We start from the raw sequence: 23,503 nt of genomic DNA on the forward strand, positions 1-23,503 counted from the left end.
ATAAGGAGTAGGGTCGTCTCATGCGTCAGTGAAACGTCTATGCATATTCGGCGAATATCGGTAGAATCCCTCAACCCCAGCACCAAATAAAAACGAGGTCTGTCGAATGCGTCTATTTGTGTGACGTCAGCGCATGGCGGTCGTGACAAAATGAAAATGGGCGAAAACGATGTAAATATTGGAAACAAGTGGCGATGATATCGTTTTGTGGGAGTATTTATGCAAATCAAAACGACTAGATTGAAGAAAAAACATATCTGAGTGAATTGACAGAAGTTTGGTTGCCTGACATTACGAATTGTTGAAAAAAAAAAACGAGCCGAAGCGAGAGCAGGTAAGATCGAGTTTTCAACAGGCATTGCATTCCTGTTCTTTTTTATTATATATTGTCTGGTACGACATGGTGTATGCATATATATACGGATAGAAGGTCAGATTCCTGTGGTTAGAGTGGAGTGGTTAGAGACTGACAACATATCAAGGTGTAATATAAAAAAGGAAGAAATGGGTAAAAGCAAAGAGTGCGCATACAAAAAAAAACAAAAAAAAAACAGTTGGGAAAAAGAATCAGGTTGGTTTATGTGGAAAAGCGAAGTTCTCGCGGTAAAAAACACATAGCTGGACCGTGGATTATTTAAATAAAAACTGTCCGTGTGATTATTTTCAGTTCGTTAAAAATTCCAAATTGAAATGAGAGAAAGAGAGAGAGAGAAATGGGGTTTAACGTCCACTCGACATAAACTAGGTCATTTCAGGACTAACATATGGTTCAATTTTATTTCACTCATTCGCTCGCGTGGCTTCCTAAAAATTCCAAGTCTTTTAAAAGCAGTTTACCACTTCAACGTTTAAAATCACAGTCTGTAGTTTATTAAAAGTTTTCCGTGTTGTAGATGACACATACTCACTGAACCACCGCGGTTCAGGACATTGACTATTAGTATGTTTTACTTTGTGAGGGGATGGTGGGGGCTGTCCGATGCATAAAAATGGTGGGAAATGTGATATGAAAGATTAATAAAACAAAAATTTATAGCAATGTATATCTTTAAATAAGTGTATGTAATGCCCTTATGGGGAACTGTGAAGAGAAATGAAAATGAAATGAAATGGGGTTTAACGTCCTAGACTGTGAAGAGATCTTGGTGGTGGGGAAAGGGCCTGTAGAGGGAGAGTGGGAGGCAATGCCTGAAATTGGCGGTAAATTTGATATTATAATCAGTAAAACATTAAAATATGTCTAAATAAGTGTATATGATGCATAGGCGTACGGGGCCGATGACTGTTAGGGGGGTAGAACCCGAAATGCCCGGAAAGTTTCGGGTTACAGAGGCGGCGTCAGTCTTTTGCGAGAAGCGAAGGGGCGGAGCTTACCATGTAGGGATCCCCCAAGATAATTTAGAAAATTTGACGGCCACAAACGCGTTTACCTGCTATTCAAGTCCGTAGATACAGCAACTTCAAAGTGGTCTAAATAGCCTATAATTTAGGGGGCCGACTCGAATTCTAATCAACGAATCAATTGTTTACAGTCACGGGACCATAGGGAGAAAATTTAACTGCCGCAAACGCATCCCAAACAGCCAATCAGACTGTTGCAGCTGCATTCACAAATAATAATCGATGCCCGAAAAATGTCGCACAAAGTAGAGTGGCTCCAGACAAAATGTTTAACCCATAGTCAATTCAGTACAAATTCCTGTATTAAATTAAAAGAAAAGTAAAATTAGTGTTTTATTTTATTTTATTTCGGGCACTTATTTTGCCAACTAATTTTCTTTTTTTACTTTACCCGTCTGCCTGAAATGTCAGATTGTCCGAAAGATAGGGGGGAAGCTGCCTGGCCCCCTGGCTCGTACGTATGCCCCCAGCCAAAGTTTCTTGTCTGGAGTTCCCGCTACAAGGTCCTCCCTGCTAAACAAATTATACATTTCTGTAAAGCTTATAACATTAGGAACACAAATCCGGGGAGTTCAAAGCAAAATGTTTGCAATAACTCGATTTAGGGCTTGATGAAAATCGTCATAATTGTCAAGATTGTCAAGTATATGCTATATTTATACTAACAAATGTTGGTGAAAACACCCGGTCGTAGATTTTATTCAATATTATGTAAATCGGCCGATTATATGACAACCCGAAGTTTACCTGTTTTGTTTTTCATGTCGCCATCTGTATGCTCTATGACTGCGTGGACACATTTGAAATATAGTTGATTTGTATCTGCTACCTCAATTGGGCAATTCAGTACGATTCAAAGCAAGCAGTGCTCTGTGGTCAGAATGTAAAGGAATAAGAAAAAGAATACCGATGCATGTTATGTATGTATATTTTTTTTTTATTAAGACACATACATTTCAAAAGGCACTTTGTACCCGACTCCTATTCACGTGATGTTAAAAAAAGTTTTTAAGATGACATCTTTGTCTTATAGACTCCATGGTAATCATATTTAAATATTGCGTCATAGATGTTTTATTCACGGTAAACTTATTATGATACAGAAAAATGAATAAGTTAACATAAATTATCAGTTATGTACATATAATCATAATTTCAGTAATATATAGACGTAAATGGCAGAAAAGTGAGAGAATATATAATACATTAAATTCATACTGATAATTGGAATTGTGTAGAAAGGAAAACAGAATATGAAAATAGTATGGAAGGACAATAAAGTCAATATTACCAGCCTTCCGTATTTGGCAATCTGTTCCAAATCTTTCAAGTTTCACAATAGATGGTTTAATACAGTTCTAAAGGCGTCTTTTTCGAGTCTTTTAAATGAAAATGTGTGAGATTTTTTATCAAAATCATTATTAACGACATTCGCTCGTGCTCATATGGAAATCAGTATAATTGATGATGATGTGTCTAGTCAATAGGATTCCACTTTTAATCTTTTATGCAGCTTTGTAATTGTTTTCTGCCGACTGTTACTAAGGTATCGTTCGTTAATTGTCTCATAAGACTCCATTGTATTCATATTTAGAATATTGGCTGTAAGGTTCGTTTCTTGTCGAATGTTATGATCCTGTATTATGAAATTATAATTTATGGCAGCGCATTACAATACTGACCAAGTTCAATTATATTACATTTATGGTTACAACATTCACACGTTATTCCTTGTCTACCAAATCCTGAACGTTTCAAGAATGACAACGCGTTAAATTTATCTAATGTTACTGGTTTATTTCTCAAAGACCGTTTGACTAATGTTTCTATTCCTCCTGAAAAATATAAAAAAAAACAGTACATTAATTTAAGAACAACAAACAAGCCAATTAGCATGGGTTTCTTATGAAGGATATAGACTCCAATGATCGCAACATAAATCTACAGTTACGAGTCAGATTGATGAAGGGTGTATTATTAAGTTCTTAATATTATGTGCAGATGGCATTGATGTCGGGGCTCAGCTTGTAACGCCGTTGGAGACATTCCACTTTAAAAGTCCTCTTAGGAATTACTATGTTCCGATCTATATACACTGTATTTTGATTGGTCACAAATTGTGAAGAGGTTTCAGACCATTCGCCTCGAATGTCTTCCTCACCATGAAATAATAGTCCCCTGGACCTCTTGTAGTCCATAATTTGATAATCGACGCTATATAATATGGCGCACGACTCAGTGATCAAAGCACTGGTTCGGTAAACAGGAGGTTCGTTCCCGATGACGGTCAAGACAGTTCCTCGGGATATTTATGTCGTGTGGGTGGTTCAAAAAATAGGTCCCGTGTAGTCGTTGGCGTGTACATCAAAGACCCTTGACAGTTGGAATCTAAATTTCCCACATAGTACTTTACATGTACGTGGCGTATGCCTGTCTTCCGCGGTTAGTGCAGATAAGTAGGGAGAAAAAAACCCAAAACAATTTCATTTCATTAAGGATATGGCGGAACGAGGGAATCGTGATATTGAAAGATTGTGTGATATCCGGAACATGTGTATATTCTTTCAATGCAATGATTGGCTATACGCGTTACAATATTTGTGGACCGAATATTTCACAAATGAGTAAAATAACTATCGTATGATCATGTGTATACCAAGCCTATCTTTATAAATATTGATTTGGCTCAGTACAGCTTATTAATTAAAAACACTTTCAGTAATGTTTTAAAAATTCAGTATTTAGAAACTTCGAATACTTCTAAAATATTTCATATTATAGCTATATCGATATTTCTCTTCCTTCTTCGGTATTTAATAAATCGACTTCTAAAACGAAAAAAAATAAATCATTTGTCATCTGTCTTTTGTGATTAAGTAGCACGGGTCTAACCCGCTACCCTATTATTAGATAAAAAGTGGAACACGCGTGATAAACTGCAGAACGGAAACAAATTGCCTTTGTTAAGACACCACACGACACAGGTGGACCGCGGTATGTCTTTTATTAAAATTAAAAGCATATAAGTAGCAAATATAAATCACTTGGCACGCAAAATATCTGTAATTAATAGAAAAGTTGACGTTAACCTTTAGGACTTCATCTAAATGTAGGTTTACAGATCACCAAGGCAATATTTCGAAGCTAATGAATTATTTTACGCCAACCTTATCGCATTTTTTAACAGGTTCCGTTACGCAGATTATTAGCGTTGGAATAAACATGTATGTACATTATTACTAAATCTCTTTCCTTTTGATCTTTGCAAATAACATAAATTTTGCAGGAACACCGTATGCTGAAGCTGAAGTTCCCTCCCCTCCCCCCTCCTTCTTAACATAAATACACAAACACACATACACTGCCACTCTTTGTCAACTCCACCACCCGGTCTCAGAAATCTGTATCAAAAGCACACGGTTTTAATATACCTACCACTTGGAGACGATCGCTTGAAAGGACTACCACATACCAATCTGAGCACCTGATCAAGGCCGTCACCACAGAAACCATTAGGATGTGGACCTTCGTGCGTTTTTTCTAAATTACAGAATCTTTCAAGATCAGCACTGGCAGGAAATCTGTATATAGTCATTATTATCACCATTATAAGCAAACACATGTTGAGAAACCCCATTACGGGCAACACACTACTGTCTGTAGATCAGACTATAACTGGAAAAAAAATTGAGAGGCGAATCGTTTTTTATTATATTATTTACATTTTTTGCGGGGCTTCTTTGATTTGGTATAAAATAAACTGAACAATTGGGTTGAACTGGGGGCGTGATGTTAGCTCTACGTGATTACATTTTCATTCGCTTAGTAAGCGGAGGGTGTTCATTTGATTGAAACTGTCGAAAGTTGAAATCAGTATTGATTACTGGTTTTATCCACGATCGATGAAGTTTAAATGGGAAGAGATATCCAACGTGCAATATAAATTAACGGCAAACAAATTTGATCAAATCGACATGCTCTTTTTGGTTAATTTCAAACTAAGGTTTGGTACCATATGATTGTATCTGGCATACGCTAACGCGAATCACACATGCATTGTTATTGAGAAAACACTACCACATTTTCATTTAAAGAGACACATCAAAGAAAAATGAATTCAATTTTAATCAGGGTTATTTGAGAAGTGTCAAATCGCTGATATTGCATATAAAGGATTAAGTATACTCCAGGGCTGTCCATAATATCATCAATAATGTATTTGACGAAAATTGTAATAAACAACAATAACATACTAGTTCTGTTAGAAGCCTGACACATTTCAATATCATGATAAATGAACTTTAGTCTATTAACTACATCAGGAAAATTATTGACCTCGCAGACGACAATCTGGCATGCAACGAATAACTATGGTACGTTAGACAAATTATCGAAATTGACTGGGAATTTTGAATTTCTGAAAGTATAACAGCAGATATGCTCTTCTGTAAAGATCATAGGGACGTGTTATCTTTGAAACTGGAATTAAACAATGTTCGAATTGAATTCAGTGCAGACAAAGCTTCTAGATGAAATGAAATGAAATGAAATGGGGTTTAACGTCCTACAGTTTTACTCCCAAAAAAAGCTTCTAGGAGCGACCTTTGATCGCAAATGACTTTTATAGCACATATGGAAAATGTTGTAAAAAGAGGACATAAATTTCTGTGTGTAATGAGATGTCTGACAGGTATATCCTGGAAGCAATGTCAGTATTTTAATTATGGAACGAATGAGTCAAGCAAAATATTGGTCCTAGTGGTCTAATAATATAAAATAAGTTGGTCCGATTGGTCTTCTGTCTTGGTAGAGATTGGTCCTTTTGTTGGTCCGACTGGATTTTGGTGCGACGTGTCGCAATACTCAGGGAATTACATAAACACGATAAAACAAAGTAAATGAAACGACGGGATCAGCCATCGATTATGTTTTTTTTAAAATTTACCATATAAAAAATGGAAATAATTATACAGAAAGAAATTTATTTCATTCAATCCCGGTTATGGAAGTGTTCGAAATTCTTATTGCTGTATTATTGACGACAACATTCAACCGATGTGAACTCTGAACTCACTAACCAAGGGATCCGGGGTTCCATCCTGTGTTGGCCGAGAAAACTTCCCCGGGATCTTTTTAATCGTGATTTCACCTTGTCCTGAAAATAAGAGGCTAAAGCGCTGCTGTCCGGGTAAAATTTCTCTCATAACACACTGTATGGCTTATTTCGGTCGTCATTGGTCCGATTTGTGTAGAAAAGTAGGACGTTAAACTCTATTTTATTTCATTTATGTTGCTGTGGACAAAATCATCTACGTCATTACCAAAATCAAATCGGTTATGAGTTGACTTTTTGCTTCCAGTAAGTATTAATGACGATTGGTGACGATTGCCAAAACCCGGGTTGTGAGCTGGACTGAACCATAGATAATACGGTATTATCTATGACTGAACAGATCTTTTGGCTTAGGCCTGCTTCCGTGATTCTACATTCGTTTCTGTTAATTAAACAGATAAACCAATGATTTTGAAAATTGATATATCAAAAGGATTTGTAATCGCAGATGTTCCCACTAACAATCTGATTATTATATTTTCTGTCAATATCAAATGACAGATAATCTTTACCGGTGATAAGCACACACATATATATATATATATATATATATATATATATATATATATATATATATATATATATATATATTTGATTATGGCGGTGGTGAATAGATTAGACCACAAAAGTGGCGAGTTAAAATGTGTTAAATAAACGTATAAAGCTGAAAACAACCCCAAAAGTGTTTTATTTAAAAAGACTGGATCGCATTAAGTGAACACAATCATGCAAATCTGTACAGTTGTTCACTCATAATATCTTTCAGACAAAAATTATTATCCTTTTTTTCTTTTAAAAAAAAGGAACAAGAACTACCCAATCCACACTGAAATATTCGATTTAAAAAGAGTGGATCCCAGTAGGCGAGAACAAATCACCCAAAACAGTACAAATAATCATTTGTCCACTCATAATATCTTTCAGACAAAAATAATTTTCCTAAAATAAACAACGAAAGCTACATAATCCACACTGTAATGATAATAAAATATCTAATCATAGACAATTTGATGCAGTAAATTGAAGGAACTTACCTGTAAGATGTTGGTCGATATGATAAACAGTATTTATTGTGAGAAGAATTTAAATCGAATTTGATCCAAAGATCCACCGCGCTTCTTTTTATACCACTGTATATCACCTATAAACATTGATAGATTTTTTTTTCAATATATACGTAACAGTGAAACTTTTCAAGTGTTATTAATATCCGGGAACAATATCATGGTTTGTCAGATGTCCGACAAGCTGAAGCGGATACCACCAAACTCAGCACCCAACATAAGCCGTGTTGGGTCTTTTTTGAAAATCGCCTTCGTAAATATGACAAGGAAGTCTAACGGTACTGTCAGTATGTCCAGTAATTAGACAGGCGCCAGGATATATATAACATGAACTGTAAATCAAAGTAATTAGAGGGCTTCCCACGCAGAATCAGTGGTAAAATCTAGAAGACGACAACTTTGTCTGACATTACTTATATAGTGCCAACTGTCGCTTCAGACTTCTGATCAACTACAATAGCTCGTTTTAATTAACAGATGCGAGCATGTAATTAGCAGGAGAGTTTATTGTTGTTACTACAGCTATACTATATTTATTATATGAATTACATGGGTTATGACGATAGACTATCATTTCAAATAACCAGGTATAATATGCTGTAATACCTGTTCTTCAAAAATCGAGTTGTCCGTTGATATTATTTTTGTGAATAAAAACTAATGCATGGTGTATGTATACTAACTTTTATCCCTGAAGAAAAAGATAGATATATATATATATATAGATAGGTAGATAGATAGATATAGATAAACAGCTACGAAAATAACATAAAATAACAACACACTTTTCTTTTTTATGTTCCACCTTACGACATAGTGAAGAATGGTTGCAGTTTTGGGACGAGGTCAAAATAAACATTTTTCATTTACTGTTAACTTTTTATGTAAATGGTGGTGAAGGCTGGTGCTATGTTAACACACTGCTATATTTCTGACAATTTTATAAAATAATATAATAATGATAACTGACCTGTAGAGTTTGGAGATCATAATGTCACGAAATATAAATAGGCCTACCGGAAATTGAATTTAAATTGAATTTAAATTAAATTTAGCTGAATTTAAAATAAAAACCCAAAAGTCTGATCGGTTTTATGTTGGTAACTCAACGGCGAATTCCATTTGTTTCTGTGACAGAGTCAGAGAGACAATAGGTATTTAACGGACACTCGACACTCACCAGGCCATTTCTGGACAAAAAAGTGAAAGGAAATGAGGCTTAGCGTCCTACTTGTCTGCACCATCCGTGCTATTGATGACGGGCATACACTATGTAGGGTGTTGTGCTCAGGTAGTGCCGCTACGACTCACAGAACTAGTCTAATTTCGAATTCCAACGTGTACAAGTGTCCTTAGTTTTCCGTTTCATCCGAACTACTTGAACCTGTTATACATGGGAATTGCAGTTCAATGTAGGTGTAACTGTGATAATTATGTTTTAATTCACATGTATATTATATCAGAGCCACCGAGCAACTTTTCGGCGTACTGTGCTTTTAGTTTCGTAAATATTGGTAACAAATAAATTACGTCACAATACTAATGACGTTATGTACCGACAGCACAGATAGTAAAATACTCTGTGCCGACAGTGAGTTATCTCATACTGTTGTCATACATCTTATTATTTTAAAGCAAGTAAGTATTGCTATTTGTTATTGTATGCGTTATTAATCGATTGGGGTTTTGCCTCATTTCTATAAGCTAAGCTCTTTTTCATTGCTTACGAATTACCCTATCGATTGTTAGGCTTTTTGTCTCATTTAGAAATCCTACAAAATTACGCCCTTAATGAGTGAATGATTGAAATCAGGTATAGTGAAGACAGACATACGCAACGCCGACAAGGGTTCTTAATGTACACGCCAAAGTGAGCATGGGACCTCGGTTTCTTGTTCCAGCCGAATGACTAGGCACTGTTCCTTGACAGGCCTTCCGGTCGGCACCACACAGACATGGGGATACCGCACTGGAAAATCCCGGGTAATTTTTTCTGCCAACATTAGGGTCGAACCCCGGACCTGGTTAGTGAGCCAGCGCCTTTCTCACACGCGTTATGTAAGTCAATGGGATTTGGCCTATTAGAATTCAAAAGCTGTTAAACCCGTTTTTCACTAGGCGAATTTTTTTGCCGCGAAAGATTTCGAGCAATCGCGCTTGTATTTTCGACTTCAGGTTGAGTTTCGCCGTCAATAGGCCTATCGGTACTGTTTGGGCCAGCAGGGATTGCAGCAGAATCATCAACCATTCTCAATTCCTGTTCATCATTAAGGATTGCTGTGCTAGCCAGATCAGAAAGATTCGAATTTCCATTCTTCATCATTTGGTTTAGGAGAAAAATGTTCAGTTCAGCCATTTTGTTTGCGGGGAGAAACGAGAATGGGGTGGCCTTGCCTCGTGAGTTGTATTACCACGTGAGAGTTTACGGAATTCTGATTGGCTTGCTCCTTTTTTCGCTCCTGGAAAGTAGAAACTGGTCGAACTCATTTTTTCGCAGAGAAAAGAGCCAGTGAAAAGTGTGGCGCCGCTTGAAATTATACTACGCATGCCTGTACTCGAAAAAATTTGCTTCGCGCGAAAAAATTCGCCTAGTGGAAAACAGGCTTAAAAGAGAGCAGTTTGATTAAAATCACTTAGATTATCAGAAATATGGTCCGGTTTAAATGATATTAGTTAAATCGTGCTACCGCCCTATATAAGTTATATTATAGGCTTCTATACTGACATGAGTATTTTCGGGAAAACTAAATACCAAAGATTGTTTTAGTTTGAATTATTTTTGCATTAGTTTTACGCGCGTGTCATCACTCAAATATACATCTATTTAAAGCTGGGTTGTCAGCCGATTTCTATAATTTTATTGGATGACAGTTAGAAATTATACGCAAATATTTGCTTCTTCTGAACAAATAAAGACAGTTCTAGACAATAAATAATGTTCTATGGTTTTGTTAAACGTCGGTGGCCTGTGACTTAAAGACACCATATAACTGGTTGTTTCTTCGTTCTTAATCTCACGTATATTTAAAGGGTCAGTGCCAGATTTCATATGATAATGATAATACAGGTATGTAACTCAAATACCAAAAAGAAGTTAGCCGATCTGTTATATTATTCATTAAAAATCTCATGCAAATTCACGTGAAATTGAGTCAGTTTTTGAGAAACCCAATTAGGTTTTAAATATATTATGGCCTTATGTCATGCGCCTGAGGTTTACAGTCGAAATTTCTTAATTTAAACATACCTCTTCCTTTTGCCTCAATTAAAAATATTCTATCAAATATAAAAAAAAAATCCAAAGAAAACTTCGTCCAATATAACAAAAATAAAACTGGAGAGCAACTGATATTTACTGTCGAAATATTCTGAAATTTGATAGGATTCCACATTAACGCCCCAGTACAGCAAGTCACCAAACCCGCCCAAAAATGCCAAACCTAGGTGGTATTGTTCATTGGAGCATGTGAGTTGCAGTGGCTCAGGGAGTAGGACGCTCGCTAACTAGATCTCGGGTTCGCTCCTTGTGGTGCAGGGTGGGGGACGTGTGAAAGGACAGTGTCTGGTCGTTCCGATGGTATAATTAAAGATACATTATGGGAGATAAGATAAAGAGATGGCAGTTTTCGCTATAATAGTTAAAAACTAGATAGTGTAAAGGATATTAGCTGAAAATTTCAGTCAAATTGATCCACTATGAGCCGAGAAAGAAGCCGGTGAAATTTTTGCATAATCTCGGTTATCATTACTAAAATCATTAATATAAACAGCATAGTCTCGATTATCCACTTTTTTCTGATTTAATTATCTTTGGCCGTTAGCGGCATATAGGAATCTAATCCAGCCTACATCGAAGGCTAGCCTTGATATCGAGGGTTTATTATGGTCTGGATAAGTTAATTAATGTCTAATTGATAATTTAGATAACATTTCAGGCCTGAAGAAAGACTTGTAATAAGCAGATTTTGCTCTTGCATAATGCATGTTTAACCGATCCTATAAAAACAGATCATTTTGCCCTTTCAGCTCATCTAAAATTATTTTGGGATTGGTCATTTGCTTTTAATTATCAGTTTCCGATCTATATGTCCTTCCATGTACAATTTCAATAAATCTTGTGAACGCAATGATGCCATTTTATAAAACGTGGTGGACATTCCTTCCAAGATTTATAATTGGATTTTATACAAATTTCAGACAAATATACCCATCCATCGCTGGGTTTTAAATTTCAATACATTTCTTGGGGGTGTCAAAGAGCCTAAGATAGATGCTTGGATTTTCGATAATTAGGCGAGTCAAGGGAAATTTTAAATGTAATATTATTGAAAAGCAGACTTGATGTGAATAATTCCTCTTTAAGATCGTGACCCGTAAAGTAAAAAACAATAAAATTAAAGGTCTGTAAATCAATGGGATTGCTATTCTCTTTATCACCTGTAATTCTTTGTCGGCCTTCTTACTTGCAAATTTTCTTGATAACTTCAATCAAATCCAACTATTGACTTAGTTTTTGACCTTTATCTAACCAAGCCAAACAAACGACTGTTTCATCAATGTTCATCTCAAATAGATTTTGAAGAGCTTGCTGAATGATCTGGCTTTTTTTTTTATATAAGTTCAATCCACACAAACTCTGTTATATAGGGACTAACTATATTTCAATAATATGCTAGCGATAAAATCAAGCCAGCAAGAGGAACATATACCTGTTCCAAACAACTCCAAGACAAAAATCCCCCACTAAACTATGTTGGAATCTATGAAGCTCTTTCTTTAAACAAGTTAAAACGCCCACGCTTTTACCGGTACTCTTATTTTTAAAAATATCCTAAAGGAGAAAAAAGCATTCCATGGTAACATTTCTACATGCCATTTTTCGTTTGTTTGAAATCTATGAAACGTTTTAGATGTAGTCCAAATTGGTCCACTTTCAGCCCAGTTTATTTCAACAAACCCGACACCCAAGAAACATATCTACCGTATTTATTAAACATCTTTGAAGTCGTGTATAAATATGCCCCTCTAGGCTAGGTACCGTTTTTTTTTTTTGTCGAAATCTCTAAAAGGGATTTAGGAGATGAAGTCAAAATTAATGCCGTATTATTTGGTAAATATCCATGAAGTGGTTTATAAAAGGGTCCCTTTCCCGACCCGGCTGATATACTTCATTTGAACGAACTGTGATTTACGAATCACTCTTTGGTTGTTAATGATGACTGATCGACAGGTATTCACGGTTGGCTGGATGACATCCACTGTATGGTTAGATATATAATTTGAGTACAGAATCGGCTATAGACATTAAGATCTAACTAGCAGGATACTTAACAGTCAGATTGTATTCATAATAAACTCTAGTATTATTATCTGTCTTGATTTCTTTGACTTTATTTTAAGTATAATTATTACTGATTCCTTTTGCTTTAAAGCTCTATGATTGGCATGTTTTGTAAGGTGGGGTGAAGTATTTCTTAAAGCGACAATATGTATCAAAATTTCATTTTCATACTTATACATTAAACAAATTTTAGATTATTTGAAGGCTTTATTTTTTATTCATGGCATTTGGTATGAGAGACAATTAGGAGAATTCTGCTGGAATCAGAATAATCTGTCCATTCTATAGTAAATTCTATAGTAAGCTATAACTATAATCAAACACAGATGTCCAAATTATGGAATCTGTTGTATAAGATATATTTCCTAAATTTTTCTGCAGTATACTGATATATTTGTTAAATTGGGTTAAGTAAAATCTAAATTCTATACTATAGAATGGTCATCTATATATGTTTCTCCACAAAATCTACAAACCAAATGTTTTTTCTTTGGTTTTCTATAGAAAATCATAGAAAACGATGGGATTACACAATTGACTTCAGGATACAAGTTAGTTCTAAAGAAAACTATAGTTTTTACCACCAATTTTATAGCGGATCAAATAAATCTGTAGGTTCATTTTTTTTCCAAAGCTTCTTACAGTATTTTATAGAATTCTATAGGAAATTACACTTAGAAAAAACTCAAGTTACCGATCCTATACAATACTATAGTAAATTATTTCAGATCTGTAGCATTGTAAACATATCTATAGAATGAATTCTTTTTCCTATAGTATTCTATAAAATCCCACAAAATTCTATATGGACCTACACTTTTTCTATAAGGCTTTTTCATTGTGGAATTGATAAAATAGAAAAGACTTTCCCAGCAAGAACTCATCAGATACCTCATTTTGAGCAAATATACAAAACGTTTCACCTATATATTTCTTTATTTTATCACAGAATAATAATTATGTATAATAATAAATATATAAAAGACCCAAAAATGTCCTACTGAATATACACATCAAATATGAAGAATGAAAACCCTTTATATATACAAATATTTTACAATTTATAACTTATTGTAATGTAAAAAAGGAGATACACTATCACAGTAAAATTTTATACATAAAAACACATTAGTTAGGAATGAATGATGTTCTGTATTTTAATATTTGCCTTCCTCTGGGTTAAGGAATTTTCTTTTCTATGCTGACATTTCTGAAAGATATTAGATGATCACTTGTAAAATTTAAAAGATAATCATTAATTTATGTCTAAGGTTATACTCTATATCCAAGATACACCTTTTGTATATATCTGCAGTATGATGTCTTTGTATAATGTCTTCAGTTAATTTAGTGTCCATTTTCATTGCAAACACATTTCAGAGAAAACATATTTCATCAACTTTTGGCATAGGTTAACTGTTTCAGAAAACGATTAACTCTGTGGAAAATGAGCCCATTTTCTTAATTATTTAGAGAGTTATGACCCTTACCCGTGGTGCATTTTTTAATCTTGTATGGTTAATTGAATTTACTTAATTCTTGTCATATGGATGAACCATGGTGAAAAACTGTATAATTCCATGGTTAATTACAGAGTTTTGAAAACCTTAATAGGAAAGCTAATGAATTTTTTCAAATCTTAAGAAGTAGGATAAATGTTATCAAAAATTGGCTCATTTTCATGCATGAAACTTGCATGCTTTAATCGTATCATCCGGATAAAGAGAGAGAAATGGGGGTTTAACGTCCACTCGACACAAACTAGGTCATTTCGAGACTGACATGGTTTAATTTTATTTCAATAATTCGCTTGCATGTAGGGGTCTTTAGCAGTGGGAGGAAACTGGAGGACCCGGAGAAAACCCACGAGGTTGGACAGGGACCCTACTCCATGTCACGTTACAACCGGGGAATCGAAACCACGCCAGTTGACTCAATGACAGACTTTATGATACAGCGCGCATGTGCTAACCATTCAGCCATCCAACCCCCCGTCATCCGGATAAATGTTTCACTAAAATACAGTAAATATATAAAGTATTGCTATACATACCTATTGGCATATTGTCTTTTCTAGGTCTTATTATACCCGTCGAGCTGGGAGGTTTAGTAGATATCAACTGTGCACCAGCTGTTCTCTGATATCCCATTGGACCTTGTGATATTTTTCTTTCATATTCATGGGCTGTTAAAATTGGTGAGTTTAGTTAAGAATCGTAAATAATCTGTTCAACCAAGAAAGATAAATGGGTACTCTGGACGGGAAAGTAGTATTTGTTTGGGGTATGACTGCAATAGCTGTTTCACAGAGGATTACGAAAGTCTTCTAATATCTCTGTAAAAGATGACTACCTTCAACACGTGACTTTTCATCACGCAGTGTCAATCATTGGCTCAATGGCGCATGGTTCGGGCGGAATGGAACATTTTACTCATTTTAATACCCACTTACACTAAATAGGAAATAATTTTTACCTACAAATAAATTAAACGTTTTTATTTTTCTAATACATAAAAATTAATTTGTCGGAGGAAAAAAGTTAATATTTGTGGCTCATTAAATTAAGTCGCATTGATGTCATCCTTATCAGTGATTGTCGCGGCCTTGTGAATATTCACTGCTGATCAGTGTGGAATGACAGTAGTACAATCACACAACCGTTTCTTTGATCAGTCAATCTAATTGAAATTTGTTTTGGTCTGACTTGGATACATTGTTAGTCTATCGATTATCTTGAACCATCATTGCCAAGGAAAAGGCACATTTTCATTGGCTAAATGAATGATCAAGTCAGGTCAGTTGAACACTAACTTCTTAAAGATGTTGTTGGACCATACTGTATTATAAACAGCATAAACCGGAAACAAATATATGGTCCAATTTCTATTCTAACAATTTGTAGTATGATTATCCAGTTTCTAATGACAGAAAAAAAAAAGAACTGTCTCCGGTATTCAAGGGTCTGGTGGACCCCTAAAGATATTATTTTTATTGTAATCAAATTTTGAAGGTATTATATCTTCGCTAAGTGGAATTAAAACAGTAACAGAATGTTGTAAAGAAGAATATTTCAAAATTATAGGAAAATTGATACAATCCAATATAATAGTGCAGACCAGATCTCACCAAACTTAAACTTTTATACAGATATTTGGCTGTGATACAACTTAAACTGGACAGCAGATGTTTTTATTCTGTATATTTGACTGAGCACTACCTATCTGTTTTAGGCCTGTGATTGTGATGTTAGCATATTTCAGGAGGTCTTTTATCAACTAGTGATTTTCACATAGCAATTTAGTAATAGTGATTTTTTTGCACCAAGGGTTTTGATTGGTAAAATGATCTTAAGCCTACCAATCATATTCCATGTTTTACTGAATGTACCCCACAGAAAAAATGTCTTTACACCAAGATACAACCGAGTAAACTGACAAATGAAGTGTTGGTATAATTTTAACTAGACTGTTTATACAAGTCATGGTCACTTTTTATTTAAAGATATTAACATTTCTATAAAAGGATATTTGCTCTAATTGGTAGCGATAAGGAATCAGTTTCGGTTACTATTTGAAGGTCATGTTGTATTCCTCCGACCCCTGATTCACCCTCAACACCGACAGCTATAGCATACAATTCTAAATGTAACTCTGTTCTCATACCGGCAGCTACCTGTAAATAAACATACACACAAATTATACTTATAGGAATAATATATATTGATTTACAGAGAGACTCATCTATGGTTATCAACTGTACTTCTGTTGACTGACTACCATTAATATGTATTATGTAAAATTTCTTGCTATAATAGTTGAACAATAATGAAAAATGAATAAGTTTGGAAATTTCATTCAAGTTGTTTTATTCTAAGCTACGTAATCACTGTTTGAAGTTTTGACAAGATGTGGCATGAATTGTATATCATTGTAACAACAGTACTTAATATTCAAGACTTAGCCTCGTTTTGCCATTTTTAAATTAAATCATTAAATGGCAACCTTTTTTTTTAAATCTGTTTAAATCTAGGTAATCTGATGGTCTAGAGAGTTGATTATAGGCTTGTCATATGAATAAATATCTTAATTAATGTACCTTTTGAAGACAAAATAAAGACCTGCAATTTTAGCTCTTACATAATGCATCTTTAAAGAAGGCCAATATATGTTTTCCTCAATTAAAGATACATTTAGATAAAGAGTTGACAGTTCTCGCTGTAATAGTTAAGCAGTGGTTGCCAGGCAGGATACGCCCACATTTTGCAAGTATGGGTAGAGAACCCGCTAAAAACAGAAGCGTTTTTCGTACAATCAGGAGCCATAATCCAGAAAGTTATGGTCTGAAATGTGCAAATATTGAAAGGGACGGAGATCTGTCATGCTGAAAATAAATCGATAGGGTTCATCTTCTCACAATCGTAATGCTTCACATCACATTTGAAAAACATCAGTCAAAAACTAACCACTATCGCACTGACGAGAAATTCCAATGTTAGAATGACAGTTGCAGTTACTCCAAAATGAAAATCAGAGAACACTGAAAATCGATAGGGTTACTTTATGATGCTGCCTTCAAAATCATATTGCGTTGACAATAGATTTTGCTGTCAGAGAATAACTCTTAAAACAAAATGTTTTAGAATGCTAAAGAAAACGATAGGGATCATTCTCTAATTAGCTCAAGGTTTACAATCATCCCACCAAACTTTTAAAAAATCAGTCAAGAACCTTATCCTCTATTGTGTTATCGAGCAGTTGTTGACAGACAGACTGGGGTGATGCGTGGGTGTATAGAAATAGTTGTCAAAAAGGTTTTGTTCAAAGATTTTGTTGACTTGGTAATTGCAGAAAGTAAGATGTTAAACCCTATTTTGTTTTTGTCTAGCACTTTTTCAGCATTATCAACCGTTGTACTTGAATCAACCATAATCTACAATTTATTCCACAACAGCATGTTAAAGATACATTATGGGAGATAAGATAAAGAGATGGCAGTTCTCGCTATAATAGTTAAAAACTAGATAGTGTAAAGGTAATTTGCTGAAAAGTTCAGTCAAATTGATCCACTATGAGCCGAGAAAGAAGCCGTTGAAATTTTTGCATAGTCTCGGTGAAATTTTTGCATAGTCTCGGTTATCATTACTAAAATCATTAATATAAACAGCATAGTCTCGATTATCCACTTTTTCTGATTTAATTATCTTTGGCCGTTAGCGGCATATAGGAATCCAATCCAGCCTACATCGAAGGCTAGCCTTGACATCGAGAGTTTATTATGGTCTGGATAAGTTAATTAATGTCTAATTGATAATTTAGATAACATTTCAGGCCTAAAGAAAGACTTGTAATAAGCAGATTTTGCTCTTGCATAATGCATGTTTAATACACAGTTTATTATTGGTAGTTTCAGCCATTCTAAATTAATAGCCAGTGGAAATCAATATCTTATTTCGAAACTAGTCATTTGGCTTATATAAATCATGTGTAATTTACATTTAATTCCCTTTGTTTTATAACCCTATAAATATTATAAGATATTATTAAAACAGACATGTATATTAATACTGAACAACCTGCAAATCAAAAACAGTCCTAAGACCAAACCATCATAAAATGTGAATGACCATATAGGTTCACTGTGTAGAGCTGTATGTATTGTTAGTTGGTCCTACAAAAGTGACATCATGTCCCCTCCCCTCTGCTCTTGGGACTTAATGTGTTTTCCACGTAGCTTCTAAAAGTCTAGCTCAAATTCTGTTAATGAATAATGATTGAAAATCAAAGAGATTACTGCAAACATATTTAATATATATGGGAATTATGTACTTACTGGACCTGGTTTAAATATAACTTTTAAACCAGTAGCAGGAGGTGGTTGTTTAACTTTAAATCTACATGTATCAACACCAGTATTTTTTAAATATACACTGTAACTATATGTATAACCTTCACGTAAAACACCAAAATTCACTTTATCAGGTAATAAACTTAATCCACGCATCTTTTCTAACTGATTTCTTCCTTTTTCATTGGCTCCAGCTATAACTGTATTATTTACTTTTCTTCGTACAGGTTCTTCGATTTCTAAAAACTGTAAGACAATATTTGTGATTAGGATAAATTAAGTTCCTAAATATGGAAGATATTTGAAAGAATAAAAAAAAAAGTGTCACAATGTATAAATGTCAGACATATTTTTTTAACAGGATCCTTTAATAGTATTAAACATGTATTATGTAAGAGCTAAAATCTGCCTATTGCAAGTCTTTCTGGCTTCAAATTTTATATAATTTATTTTTTTAGACATTTATTCACATGACAGACCTATAATCAACTCACTAGAAGAACATCGGATGGCTGGGAGTTAAATGGATTTGAACATCCACGATATTTAAAAATTTAAACATAGAATGGAGAATCAAGACTTAAAGTCTTGGTTGTCAAGTACTGTTGCTACAATAATAAACAATCTACGTTGCATCTTCAAACTGTCTGCCCAGAATAAAGTAATTTGAATGAAATTTTCAATATTTTTAAACTATTATAGCAATCTTACATAATGCATCCTTAATAATTGAGTGTTTCATACAATCACAAAATACTTATCATTGTATTTGGCTTTTATGAATCTTCAAGTGACAATAAGCCAAACGGCCAATATCATTTTCCTTATTCAAATTTTTTTAAAATAAAGGTCAACCAGCAGTGGCCCGGCAAGTTATGCCCACATTTTGCAAGAGATGAATAGAGAACAAGCTAAATTTGGGATATAAAGATATGTTATAAGTTTCATCAAAATCGAATAAAAATTGTGACCTTGGTATTATTACAAACTTTTACACTATTCGCTTACAAGGAGCCTCTATTTTGTCAGGCAGTTTCGGTCCGATTTTCACGAAATTCGAACTCATTAGGGTGTAACGGTGATACATTTAAAATCGGATAAAAAATGTGACCTCTAGAGTGTCCACAAGTTAAAAACGTGATTTTCCGTACAATCAGGGTCCATAATCCATGAAGTTTCGATCCGATACATGCCAATATCGAAAGGAACCGAGATCTTTTGGAGATAAACCTGTATTTCAAGTTATCATCAAAATCGGATAAGAATTGTGACTTGTAGAGTGTCCACAAACAAATTATGGATGGACTGACACGGGCGATGACAGTATATGTCCACATGAAAATGTGGGCATATAAAAAGTGGTTTTCAAATGTTAACTTTTTATGGTTATAAAAGAAATTTAGGTAGGAATGATCGGTTTTAATAAGTTTGGGACCAATATGCTATCTGGTAAAATGAGTACACATACTCTAATATTTTTTTCTGCACCAGGTCGAGCTCCCATTATTGATTCTGGTAAAGAAACAGAATCTGTTCTTGGTTCACCAGTAACATTTAATTTCAAACTTCTGGTAAATACATCACTCTCCCTAGATGCTACATCAGACATCCACATATCTACAATAATAAAAATACAGCAAATTATAAACCTTAGTTATGGGGAACATAACAAGTAATGTGGCATATTCTCTGGGTTTCCCCACAACTGCATTTTAATTCTTATACTCTGTGGTAAATAATAAGTTTATTTAAATAAACTTACTGGTAGCATCTTCTTCTTGTATAGTCATCTGACTTTTACGATTAGTATGATGATCAGAATCAGATGGTGTCAGAGTAACACTACCAGCATTCTTTGGTGTAGGATTACCTGAAGATAATATATTGAAAATGGAAGTTACAAATCCAGATAGCCAATGGAGTAAGATGTGTGTTCTCCAGTAAGTCGTTCAGTGACATAATTTTTTACATTCTTGTGAAGAAAATCGTGGATTTTGGGAATATAAATTAAGTACAATTTTGTGGAATATAAATTAATTACAATATGGGAATCAATATTTATGTTCCGAGTATTGAAATATAATTATGTAGGCTGTTGAAAGATGAACAAGCAGTCTCCTTGCAAGAGATGGACGAAAAACAGAAAATCGATAGGTCTCATCGTCAAATTGCTTCACATCGAATCTGAAAAATATCTTCTAAAACTGTAGCCTCTATCACATTTACAATGTTGTCGCAAAAGGGTGGTAAATCTGGAACAGAAGGTCATTGATTGAGTGCTGAATATCGATATGGAATGTCTCTCAGGGCTAGATAAACTGTTTAAAAATCTATCATTTATAATTTTCAAATAACTTCCCAAAACTACATCACACATCAGATTGAGCTGTCTTTGATATTATCTATACTATATTCTTAATTTTGCCACTGCATACAAATGGCTGTTAATTTAGTAGGTGACAGACAGAAATATTATTGTTATTCCATTTGTTACAATTAAGCTTATTAAACATACATTATGCAAGAGCTAAATCTGCCTACTCCAGGTCTTTCTTTAGGCCTGAAATATTATCTAAATTATTAATTAGACATTAATTAACTTATCCAGACCATAATCAACTCTCGATGTCATCGCTAGCCTGCAATATTTACGGGATTAGGATCCAATTTGTTACTCAACTTTAATTCATGATTTAATCATGAAATGGATAATCGAGACTATGTTTTTTATCGTACCGACTTCAGTAATGATGATCGAGGCTAGGCCAAAAATTCAATCGCTAAATTCTCGGTTCAGAGTGGATCAATTTGACTGAAATTGTCAGCAAATTCCCATTAGTATTTACATTATCTAGTTTTTAACTATTATAGTCAGAACTGCCAGCTCTTTATCTAATCTTTTATAATGTATTTTTAATTAACAGCTTTGGTTTATCATTTTACTTTCCATTTACCAATAGCGTTATATGTTATTATGAAATGAACAAAAACCTGATCATTACATGTATTTAAAAGTTAAATGGCTAAAAATTAGAAAGAAATATATTACCAGGTCTATGTGGAGCTGATTTACCAGTTTTATTTGGTGTAGGATTATTGGGACGGACTGGTGCTGGTGATCCTTGACCTGTAGCATGTGCTGGTGTTGGATTTAACGGTCTAAGACCTGATGGAGTAGCAGTAATATCTGTGGAAAATACTGTATTAAAAGAAACAGTTTTGTTAATACAACTGTGGAAACAATCAGAGCTAGTAGAACATTGGTCTGAAATTCTGTTTGTGGAGGCCTTTAAGCTTTAACCCTTTATAGCACTTTGTACATGTATTGACTACCAGTACCCAAGTTCCTTGAAGAAAATTTGAAAAAAGTGATATCACAGTTAAATCCCTGGACAGACCGGAATAGTCTGTAATGGCTGTTCCATAGACCACCTCAAAGTTTTAGGGTATTTAAGTGCTAAAGGGTTAATTTTCTAGTGCCTAGAAACAAACACATTTGGACTAGTTAATTAGTATCATTATATTAGTATATAGTGCTTCTTGACATCTCAGTTTGTCATAGAAAAAGATTTTGTGATAAAAATAGTTGTCTGATTTTTAAAACAGATCTTTTATGATATAATCAATCCAACAGGATAATCATCACATTAAAAAATATGCTGTGAAAAATGACAGAACTGTGTAAGAAAAACAAACCATTACCTGTATTAGATGAGATGGGTGTTTCTAATTTGACACTGGCCTGACTGGCACCATTTAGAGTAGGTGACATACAGGTTGATGCAACTGACTGATCACTATTCTCTGAATGAATCGCAGGCTGGGCTTAAAAGAAAATATCACTTATTGATAATTCAATAAAATAAATTTTAATATTATTATTCTACATAGATAAATTTTACACATCTGTTATTTATTCTTGCATAATCTCTATCTATAAAAAGCAAACATCAATAGTTCATATTATCTGTGAATTACTAAGTTAAGGTACCAAAGAGGAATGAGTAAAATAAAGAATCTCACAATGTGTCTGTCTGCCACCAGCAGTAGGTGTTTGTGATTGTGGTCCGTAACTTAAACTGCTAGTATCTCCACGTATAGCTTCTGTACCATCACGACGTGGATCTTCAGATAACTCTTGTAGCACGTCATCATCAGTTTTAGCCTAGAAAGAATAAAATCTGATATTTATATCCCTAGAGAGAAGAAGCGATTGAACCAGTGATGGGATTTTGCCCGTATATTCCAAACGTTCTAAATTGTCCGACCAGGAATATGCCAAATCGGACAAGACATGGTGAATAATATTCAAAATTCCAAAATTAATATAGTGTACTGAGTGTGTAACTACCATTCAACTCGATTACCGCTGATAATAGTAATAGGCTGGATTGATAAGGTAATTAAGTGATCGACGTATTTAACGTGTTATACCATTTATACATCTACCTTGATTAACTACTTAATCTGCCTTGATTGGCTGATTTAATCCTTTGTCGGACAATTCATCAATCCAATCCTGAACAGAAGTCATTGCTTCTCCTTTGTCGGACTATATATCAATCCAATAAGAGTGATTATAAACTTAATCTACGTGATTAACCTGTGATTTCTCCATTGTCGGATGTTTCAATCATCTTGATGTATGAATTTGAATATTTTGTTGACATGTGATTCTTAATCATGGTTTGAAAACGCCTGCTTAAATAATGGTAAGAGTTATGCCCCTTTATTTTCGG

General features: G+C 34.3%; 2 protein-coding genes across 4 annotated transcripts in view; both read right to left on the bottom strand.

Annotated features, from left to right (window-relative positions):
• Window positions 1-2,388: 2,388 nt before the first annotated feature.
• LOC126810685 (con-Ins Im2-like) lies at window positions 2,389-5,030 on the bottom strand. The gene is made up of 2 exons (XM_050535863.2): window positions 4,837-5,030; window positions 2,389-3,236 (listed from the first exon to the last, which is right to left on the bottom strand). Exons 1-2 carry the CDS (start codon window positions 5,021-5,023, stop codon window positions 3,058-3,060), a joined length of 366 nt encoding a protein of 121 aa, XP_050391820.1. The 5' UTR covers window positions 5,024-5,030; the 3' UTR covers window positions 2,389-3,057.
• An 8,806-nt stretch (window positions 5,031-13,836) lies between these two features.
• The window catches only part of LOC126810359 (sperm-associated antigen 17), a 33,600-nt gene continuing 23,933 nt past the window's right edge, over window positions 13,837-23,503 (bottom strand). For all 3 annotated transcript variants that reach the window (XM_050535367.2, XM_050535366.2, XM_050535365.2), the window contains 9 exons: window positions 22,788-22,929; window positions 22,467-22,589; window positions 21,814-21,963; window positions 20,527-20,634; window positions 20,233-20,381; window positions 18,750-19,010; window positions 16,448-16,592; window positions 14,973-15,116; window positions 13,837-14,129 (listed from right to left, as the gene is read on the bottom strand). In XM_050535367.2, the coding sequence (XP_050391324.1) occupies window positions 14,116-14,129; window positions 14,973-15,116; window positions 16,448-16,592; window positions 18,750-19,010; window positions 20,233-20,381; window positions 20,527-20,634; window positions 21,814-21,963; window positions 22,467-22,589; window positions 22,788-22,929 (1,236 nt within the window). In that variant the 3' untranslated portion in view covers window positions 13,837-14,115. The remainder of the gene's footprint in view (window positions 14,130-14,972; window positions 15,117-16,447; window positions 16,593-18,749; window positions 19,011-20,232; window positions 20,382-20,526; window positions 20,635-21,813; window positions 21,964-22,466; window positions 22,590-22,787; window positions 22,930-23,503) is intronic.

This window comes from Patella vulgata, chromosome 2 (assembly GCF_932274485.2).
Source record: "Patella vulgata chromosome 2, xgPatVulg1.2, whole genome shotgun sequence".
Taxonomy (NCBI): domain Eukaryota; kingdom Metazoa; phylum Mollusca; class Gastropoda; family Patellidae; genus Patella; species Patella vulgata.